The 10,382-nt window shown below is 31.7% G+C and overlaps 1 protein-coding gene across 1 annotated transcript in view; it reads left to right on the top strand.

Annotated features, from left to right (window-relative positions):
• The first annotated feature begins 5,586 nt into the window (after positions 1 to 5,586).
• LOC21385760 (protein ROOT INITIATION DEFECTIVE 3) overlaps positions 5,587 to 10,382 on the top strand; it is a 7,703-nt gene continuing 2,907 nt past the window's right edge. Inside the window, exons 1-6 of the mRNA XM_024171392.1 lie at positions 5,587 to 5,814; positions 6,675 to 6,788; positions 7,559 to 7,692; positions 7,801 to 7,945; positions 9,453 to 9,655; positions 9,937 to 10,058. Of these exons, the coding sequence (XP_024027160.1) occupies positions 5,587 to 5,814; positions 6,675 to 6,788; positions 7,559 to 7,692; positions 7,801 to 7,945; positions 9,453 to 9,655; positions 9,937 to 10,058 (946 nt within the window). The remainder of the gene's footprint in view (positions 5,815 to 6,674; positions 6,789 to 7,558; positions 7,693 to 7,800; positions 7,946 to 9,452; positions 9,656 to 9,936; positions 10,059 to 10,382) is intronic.

Genomic DNA, 10,382 nt, shown 5'->3' with positions numbered 1-10,382 from the left:
GTATCGTCAGAGTGTGTCAGTAAAAGCTCAGAGCACTGTAGAAAAGTATAAGAGGACAAAGACTAGCTGGCGAAAATAATTTTTTCTATTATTTTTTCTTTTTAGGATAAATACTACGTTTTTATGTTTGAAAAAAAAATGGTTCGTGATTCGTTACAGTATTTTTAAAAAAAAAATACATAAATTGAGAATAATTTTGAATTATAATTCTAAACTCGTAAACTAAATATTAGTCTATTCTTAGTACTACCTTTTATTATTTTCCAAGTTTAGAAGTTCAAAAAAGTATATATGTTTTCACATTTATTTCTTGAATTTGTAGAATTTTAATAATTTACTGTCTAAATTTTAAAATTTGATAATTTATCCCTCAATTTATAAAATTTATAATGAGACTCATTTTATCAATTTTATTTTAATTTTTCTCATCAAATATATTTTTTCTTCATCAATTTTGACACAATCATGATTAAAATTGGCTATATTGCACAATTTTATAAGTTGATGGTAAATTCCCGAATTATAAACTTTAAGGGTAATTGCTTAAATCCTACAAATTACGGAGCAAATCTGCAAAATACCGAACAAAGTACTAAAGATTCAGAAAATGACAAGTTTCACCTAAATCGAACGGATAAAGTATGATTATGATCCCTTTTCAAAATGGGAGACTTTTTGGGCTTATTATTTTAGAATTTAATTTGAGTATAATTTTTAAGTTGAATTTGAATTATAATTTGAGTTAAACTTGTAACTTGAGTTTGTGTTTGGTTGTGTATATTTGAGTTATGATTTGAGATAAGAATCTTTTTGAGTTTGTGCTTGAGTCAAAACTTAAATTTATATTTAGATAGTATTATAATAAAAACTCAATGCTGATGATAAATTTTAATAGAGTTTATGGGTCAAATTTTATTCGTCTTTTCGTTGTCAATGTTGGAAAAATGGCTTGTTAAGCCATTTTAAAGGCCCATTTTGAGGCCCATATTCGGATGGGGCCCAATAGGTTTTTGGGACAGGTCTCGATGGATTTGCGTTCTCCGTCGCGAGGAGATTGAAATCGAGTATTCATACACTCAAAATGGTTTTTGGGTGAATGAATACTTCATGGTCTAAGTATGTTACTTGGAATGGTAAATGTAGAAGAAAATTGCAAAAGTCCCACATTAGCTAGGAGTGAAGCCAATGTGGTGTATATAAGTGATTGCACTTTGAAGCCTAGGTAAGCATGTATACCAGAAAGGCTCTCTCACATGCAGGAGGGGGGTGCGAATCACGATCCCGAGGGTTGGGGCCTAATGTGTGCGCCCGCGACCTGCGGACACGAATACCGGACCGGAAAACCCGCTCCGTGCGAGCTACATTTTGCAATTTTTCTTTTTATTTTTCCCATCAGAAATCCGAAACGGTTGCATTAGTTTTTGTTTAACTCTGCATTAGTGTGAGATTTGGGAAAACTGCAGTATTAACCTACATTATTGGCTGGGTAATGGACAATTAACTTCCGAATGAAGACATACATTGGACTACGTTCTTCAGGGGCTGTAACCTCTGAATTAAGCACCATTAATCCGAGAATAAATCCAGATTTATACACCATAATGTCATGGTGTAACACCCAGATTTTAGAGCCTATATAAAGGGCCCTCTCCAACCATTTGAAGACACAATTTTTCAGAAATCACTTCCTCTCTCTCAGTTTCTCTCTTGTTTCGGAAGTCTTTGTGGTTTTTCTTGTTAGTTCTGTTTTTGGTGATAGAGGAAAGATCTAGTTTGAGTTCGCCGGACCGTTCTGAAAGTGCATCGAACTACCGTCGTTGTTGTCGTTGTATCCTGGGAGACGGACGTCTAACGTGACCTCAAGCACACGCCGGAGGGGACGAATCTGTTTTAAGGAAAATGTGGTCCACGTGCCTCGACATCCTTGCAACTTTCAATTCCGAGTTTGGTAGAAAGGTTGAATTTACAATTGTATGAATTTCGGTTTTTTCCATTTCCCTATAGTTTTGATATTCTTTGTATTATCCTATTTCGGCTAACAGTCAACGCATAGAAAAAAAATCATCTCAATCAGAATTAAAACGGAAAAGTTATAGCATTTTTAAGAATAGAAAAAAATATTGTTCATTAATTTGAGTTCGAGTTTCTGAACTCGAGTTGAAGGAGAAACTTAAACTCGAGTTTTAGTCCTAAACTCGAGTTTGAACTCGAGTTTAAACTCGAGTTTAAACTTAAAAGAACATGAACTCGAATAAAGTTATAACTCAAGTTGTCTTTTTTTGAGTTTTTCGCTTAAAAGAACAAACCTTTTATTTCCTTGCTAGTCTAATGAGTAAACTGTTCTTAATTTTTTTGCTGTCGTCTTTTTCTTGATAGACGACAGGTTGATTATCTTGTAACATGATTTATCAGTAAGCGACATGTCGCTCTAGTTGCAAAATTTTAATGTCGTTTTCTTCCACCGGACGACACATTAGCTATCCAGCAAGACAATGCATGATGTTTATTTTCTTGATAGGTTGTTGCTTATCTGTCAAGTTCTATCGTTTATATTTAGTTAACCACCGTGTTGATAACCTGTAATGTAATATTAGATTATTCCCGTTCATTTCACTGATTCGAATTTAGAATTTGAGTTTTACTACAGTAAAAAGTTATCAAAAACAGTCACATCTAACTTTTTTATTACAGTAAAAAACTCTCACATAATGTCACATCTTAACTTGAATAAAATTAGAATCAATGAACTAAACGGGACCTAATAAATTGATTATTTAAACTGCATGCCGTTTATTTTCTTAATAGTCCGTGTCGTTCTTGAGCACATTACAAGTCCTTAAGGTTGCATTTTATTGTCGTTTTTCCAATAAACCATATGTTGATGATCCTGAAATGTAAATAATATAATATTAAATTTAATATTTCTTAGAGAATGAAAATATCCATTAGTCAATGTCAACTAATTCATTATATGCCTGAATTTTCACGGAGGCAAAAAAAATAAAAATAAAAATAAAAATTTGTAAGAGGTTTCAAATGACGTGAAATGACATCATATTTTGAATGACTTCTTATGGGATTGTTCTACGGTGTCAAGAGTCTAATTCATAACACCAATATTGGTTTATACCCGTTTAGTTCGCTGATTCAAGTTTTTAATTCGAGTTGAGATGTGATTTTATGTGAGAACTTTTTACTGTAGTAAAAAAGTTAGATGTGATTGTTTGTGAGAGCTTTTTACTGTAGCAAAATTCAAATTCTAAACTCGAATCAGTGAAATGAACGGGGTTTCATTTTTAAACTTTAAATATTCAAAGTTCAAAAGTATATTGTTCTTTTTAATGTAATTCACGACACCAATGTTGAAACCTTTGAGGTTCGCAAGTAAACCGTTTCATCTAATTAGTCCAATTTTAAGTTTGCAAGTAATCATATACATAATATTGCTCCTGACATAGTAAAAGAACCTTTTCTTATAACATTTCATATATACATAAAAGAAACGATTAAAAATATCTTCATTAGAGTCAATAATACTAAGTTCTCGTTTATTTTAACGATTTGAGTTTTTAATTTCAATTTTACTAGTTAAAAATTCTTATAAAAAATTATATTTAAATTTTTTATTATAATTAAAAAAAATTTATATAAAATTACATATTAATTTAAATTAAAAACTTAAATCTACGAACGAAACGAAACCTAAACAATTGTGACTGAACGGTTGCATTTTACAACACCAACAGCTGGTCAAAGCATAGCTCATTCAAACTATTACGTTATGGCCAAAAGTACTACTAGGTCCCACACTCTCAACTGGTCTTGACTAGCTCTCTAAGAACTTACGACTTATTTTTTTTAGAGAAAAATTTATGTAACTCGACTTACAATTTTATTTGAGTTTATATTCTTTTAAGTTTAAATTTAAATTTAAACTCGAGTTTAAATTTGAGTTTATGACTAAAATTCAAATTTAGAGTTTCCTCTTAAACTCGAGTTCAGAAACTCGAACTCAAATTAATTAACAGTATTTTTTTTATTCTTAAAAATGCTATAACTTTTTCGTTTTAATTTTGATTGAGATAATTTTTTTTTATGCGTTGACAACTAAAAGACGAATAAAACCCGACCCATATACCCTATTAAAATTTTTCATCAACATTGAGTTTTTATTAAACTCCAAAAGAACAAGCCCAAGTTCCCCCTTCAACTCGAGTTTAGAAACTCGAACTCAAATTAATTAATAGTATTTTTTTCATTCTTAAAAATGCTATAACTTTTTCGTTTTAATTTTGATTGAGATAATTTTTTTTTATGCGTTGACAACTAAAAGACGAATAAAACCCGACCCATATACCCTATTAAAATTTTTCATCAACATTGAGTTTTTATTAAAATACTATCTAAATACAAATTCAAGTTTTGACTCACTCAAACACAAACTCAAAAAGATTATTATCTCAAACTATAACTCAAATATATACAACTAAACACAAACTCAAGTTACAAGTTCAACTCAAGTTATAACTCAAATTCAACTCAAGTTAAACTCCAAAAGAATAAGCCCAAGTTCCCCCTTCAACTCGAGTTCAAAAACTCGAACTCAAATTAATTAATAGTATTTTTTTCATTCTTAAAAATGCTATAACTTTTTCGTTTTAATTTTGATTGAGATGATTTTTTTTTTCTATGCGTTGACAACTAAAAGACGAATAAAACCCGACCCATATACCCTATTAAAATTTTTCATCAACATTGAGTTTTTATTAAAATACTATCTAAATACAAATTCAAGTTTTGACTTACTCAAACACAAACTCAAAAAGATTCTTATCTCAAACTATAACTCAAATATATACAACTAAATACAAACTCAAATTATAACTCAAATTAAACTTAAAAATTATACTAAAATTAAACTCCTAAAAAATTTCCGAGACAAAACCAAATTGCTTTGTTGTCTTCTTTCCCTGATTCATTTGGAAATTTAATGTCACACGTGTCACGCTCCCATTGGGTGTGAAGAAGAGATCATGGTCTGCATGCACAACACCTGCATATATGATATGAAGAAAAAGATGCATAGTTCCTCAACCAACTTTGTCTCCTTTCACAATACCAAGTGCCACTCGTCGCCCAATCCATGCAACGTCCCTAAAGTACCCTTTTGCATGGCAAATGCTTCAAAAATTCTAAACCTCGTTCATTTTATTAATTTAAATTTAAAATTTGAATTTTATTATATTAAAAAATTTTAAAAAATAATTATATTTAATTTTTTTTATTATAATAAATTTTTTTACATAAAGTCACATATAAATTCAAATTAAAAACTCAAATTAACGAATTAAATAAATCTTAAAATTCGTTTACTTTGTAAATTTGAGTTGAAAATTTAAATTAAAAAATGGATTTATATAAAATTAGAAAACGCTGTACTAAAATTTTTGAGTTATGAAATGAAAGGGCTCATAATTTCAATTCATAAAAGTTTACTAAAATATGTACATATATACACATACACACATATATGTATACATATAATATAGTTTCTTCCCTATCTCAAAACGAAAGACAGAGAGAGAGATGGGAAAAGGGGGTGATGAGGCATTGGTAGTGTGCAGTGACAAGAGCATGGCAACAGGAATAACAATATGGGACGTTGAGACAGGGGATCATATCCTCCACATACCCACTTGTGCTTCTCCTCGCCATGGCTTGTTGTGCTTCAGAAATCACTTCCTTTTTGCTTCTCAGATTCACAGGCATGGCTCTGTTGGAGGCGGTGCTGTTTTCATGTGGTGCTTGAACAAGGTTAGTTAAATTAAATTAATTATTTTCAAACCACTCCATTTCATGATATTCGAGTATTCTACTATAAAAGAGGAAGAAAAAAAATGTTTGTTTTTGTTATTTATTCTTTTTGGAATCCAACATAAAGACCCCTTGATAAATTCCTCAGAAAAAAAATTTTTTTTTTCCTCTCATTGGCTGTATGTTGTTTCAACAATTTTGTAGAGTAAGTCCTGGGATTTTTCTAAAATGGGTAGCTGGTTTTTATTTATTTATTTACTTATTTTTTTAAGTGGAGGAGATTTGAATTCTACACTTAATAGTTGAATTCTTAAAACTACGCAACTTGGTTTTGAGAAACTAAAGAGACGTTTGGTTCATAGATTAGAATTATTTTCGATTTACGTATATTTTTTGTAAGATAAAACATTATAGTGAACTATGAATCATGATTCGAATCGGGATACGAATCTCTCAACCAAACAACTCTAAGTGAAAAGATTCAAAAAGTTCAAATCTTCTGTTATAGTATACTTTTACTTCCAATTAAAGAGAAAGATTTCTTGAAGTGGATGTTCAAAATTATAATTCTCCAAGGTCTTTTTTTGGTAATAAACTAATGAAATAGATGGTTGGTCAAAGAAAAGGAAAAGAAAATTGAATGTAGTCTAATTATAGTGTCTTTTGTTAGTGACCGGCTTTGAATTTGAATTTTGGTGGACTTGACTTCATGTATTTCCACTCATCTGACTGATTTTACCAGTAACTTATTATCAAAATGTATAAATTGTGCGGAAGCAAATATTAATGAGAACAAATTAGAGGGATTCTTTCAAGTAAATATATTGCCCACAAAAACGATTTTTCTTCTATTTTTTCAGCCTCAGTCACCTGTGAGAAGCTATCCAATGGAGGCCATTGGACCACTTTCTTGCACCAAGGATGGTATATATCTTGGAGGTGGAGCTCTATCTGGGAATGCTTATATTTGGGAGGTTAGTAACAAGTTTAAGATTTTAGCCCTCTAGACCATCTCCAATGGAGTGCCAATACCAATGCTATATTAAGCACTAAGACGGGTGAAGCAGCCTAGGTCGTGTTTAGAATTGATTCTGTTTTTATTTTTCACGTTTTTCAAGAAAGAAAAAATAAAAAGGTGCAATAAAAATAAAAAACAGAAATAAAAATGATTTTTTGATTTAGTGTAAAATGAGAGAGAAATGAAAAACGACTTTTAATTGTTTTTCATTTTTTGTTTTCGTTTTCTCCTCTCTTGAGCAGAGAGAGAGAAAGAGAGACTTTAATAGGTTTTTTACACTGAAAACAATCTTTTGATAAAACTACCAAACACATTTTCAAAAATGATTGTTGTCTAAGATTGAAAACGTTTTCATTTTCATACAAAAAATAAAATTATTTTGAAACGAGTTCCAAACGCGCCCATAGTTGTTATGTATTTTTCTTTGTATTCTAATGCACAATGCTGTATAAAATGCTATATTTCCTTTTTGACATAATATTAAGCTTTAAAACTTGTAAAAAGTAAATTTTTAACACCAGAAGTAGCACTGCATGAGTAATTTTTCTACTCAAATGCTAAAACTTGGTATTGCTACCAAACATCTTATTAATTCAACTAAGAAAATCTACAAAATATTATGTTGTTTTCATATATCTTTCTTGTTCTTTTTATAATAGCATTCCCAATAATAACATTGTCCATATATATAGAAGCAAGCTTGATTATTTGATAAACTTTTTCTAGGCTTCAAGTGGAAAACTGCTCAAAACTTGGCGCGCCCACCGTAGATCTTTGACCTGTATGCTGTTTTCGGATGATGGTTCTCTTCTCATATCTGGTTCTGATGATGGTATGATCTGTGTTTGGCCTATGATTAGGTAAAGACTGAATTTCTGCTTCCCTTAAGTTTTACCCCCCAAGAAAAACACTAGGTGAAAAACATTCCACTTGATACCACCCATTTCTCTGATTCAATTATGTGGAAGTTTGCTAGACGTAGAAGATTCTGGAAGCTCCCCTCCTTTGTTGCACTACTCCTTGGATCATAGTTCTTCCATAACTGGTCTGGCCACTACATCAGGCATCTCAAGTCCAATTTTAGTATCAAGCTCCTCAGATGGCACATGCAAGGTTTTTTTTTATCTGAGTAATTGGCATGGATGGTCTCTAACCTCTTTAATAGATGATAATTTAGTCTCTATTATTTTAATTTTGACAAAATAGTTCCCAACGTCATTAAATTTGTGCAATTAAGTCTTTTTCGTCCAACTCCGTTAAATTTTAAACGGTTTTATACATGTGATCTTCAGACATGTCACTTTTATAGTAAAGTTATAAAAATATCCCCCACATAAATAATCTCACTAATAATTAAATACTAAAAACTAAAAAAACCAAGAAAAAAGAAAACCGATTGAATCTCGCCGGGATTTGGACCCAAGCTCGCCGCCTAGTTGTTGCGACCTTATCACAGCAAGTCGTGATTTTAGTCGAGACGTCGCAAGGAAGTCGCGGCCACCGTCACAATGTTGGAGGTCGCGAATCGCGTCGAACTCCTCGACGTCGGGAGTAGCGAATTACGTCGAAATCGCGACGGCTATGACGGATCGCTATGAAATCATCCGCATAGGGACAAGTCTTGATGAAATCACGCCGATCTCCTTCGCGGGTAAACAAGAATCGCGATCTTCGTCGTGACGAAATCCACCGCATGACGGGTCTTTACGAAATCACGCTGATCTCATTTGCAGGTCAACAGTCGGGAAGAAATCACGCTTTCTATCGTGAATCGGAGGTCGCTGATAATTAGGGGCGTATCGGAGGTCGTTGCCGGCATTTAAGAGAGAAGTTGGGATCTATTTTTTTTTTTTTTTTTGGGACGAAGATGAAGATGGGGGTTTTAGTTCTCTGCTGCAGCACTTATTTTCTCCAACTTGGTATGTGGGGCTCATCTCTAATCCAATTAAAGGCGGCTAATGGACTCTCCCCTTTTTTTTCTTCTCAGTTTATGAGTTTACGTTTTTTTCTTTTTGTTGTCCTTTCCTTTCAAAAATAAAAATAAAAATACCCTTGCCTTGATATTTTACCAAAGTCCTTCTTTTATAAGATCACATGTCTTGTACATGATCAATTATGTTAAAAAATTAACAAAACTGGATGAAAAGGACTTAATTGTACTAATTTAATGATATTGGGGACTATTTTATCAAAATTAATAAAATAAAAACCAAACTGTCACCTATTAAAAATGTTAAAGACCATACGTGCTAATTACCCTTATTATTATTTTTTTTATATACAATGTTGGTCTATGTCTGCCACTTTAGATAATAAATGAAACCACTAAAATTCAAATTCCACGGTATGGGGCCTACGCCACTATTTTCTTTTTTCCTAGAAAATGCTCTATATAACCCCATTACTACTAAAATCCTACTATCCTTAAGTTGACATGTGTTTATGGGTCTCAAAGTCTTCTTTTTTTTTCTTTTTTTTTTTTTCGGAAAAGAAGTGTTTTAGCCTATCAGAGTTTGACATATATGAATTGGGCTAAAACTCTTTTCTATTATTCATAGTATTAGTATATTATGGTTTTTAAGTTCTCGCTAAAAGAAAATCATTTTCCCCTCTTCCACAGTTCTCAGATTTGGTCTTGGGAAGAATCTTGCAAACTGTAGTTTACCCGGTAGGGATAACTGCAGTTGTTCTTGACCCAACAGAAGAGCTTGTATTTTGTGGAGGCCTTGATGGTAGAATTTTCATCAACAAGCTTGACATTTGCCTAATGGAGGATCCTTTTTCCCTTTCACAAGATCAACCAATTATGCTGCAAGGACACAAGTAATATTGTGTGGTGTTTAAGGTTTCACAACCTATTGGATATGAATATCATTCAGTGATAAAAATGGTCCAAAATTATTAAGTTTTCTCTCCTAAAGAATCTATAATTTTAAGTCAAATTTGACATTTTCTTAGTAGATATTGCAGGACAAATCTGTTTAGTGTTCAGAACATGTGTTAAGATCTTATGAATAGATTGCCCGATAATTATTGAATACTCTTAGAATTTACTTGACTATAGTATATTGGGCTTAACTTAATATTATTCATATTCATTGCAGTGGAGCAATAACTGCGTTGACTTTCAGCCAATCTGGTCTGGTATCTGCATCTGTGGATTGCACAATCAGCATATGGGATGCTACTCATTGGACAATCACCAAAAAATTCAACCACCAAAAAGGTCAAAAGAAAAAAAAAAGAAAAATTCAATTTTCATACCGTTATATCGAAATTTGAATTTAGGGGGCGTTTGGTATGGAGTAATCATAAGGGTGGGAATGAGAATCTTTCAGATTCTCATGTTTGGTACAATTATTAGACTTTTTTAAAACCCAAGAAAGTGAAGCCCATGGGTTTCACATTACTCTATTTTGGGATAATCCTAATCCCACCCAATAAGGTGTTATTCAAATTTCCAGAAATATTAAAATCATGAGAATCTCATAATAATAATAATAATAATAATAATAATAATAATAATAATAGTAATAATAGTAATAATAAT

Source organism: Morus notabilis, unplaced genomic scaffold, assembly GCF_000414095.1.
Source record: "Morus notabilis unplaced genomic scaffold, ASM41409v2 Scaffold2550, whole genome shotgun sequence".
In the NCBI taxonomy this organism is placed as follows: domain Eukaryota; kingdom Viridiplantae; phylum Streptophyta; class Magnoliopsida; order Rosales; family Moraceae; genus Morus; species Morus notabilis.
This window is presented reverse-complemented; position numbering and strand designations above follow the sequence as displayed.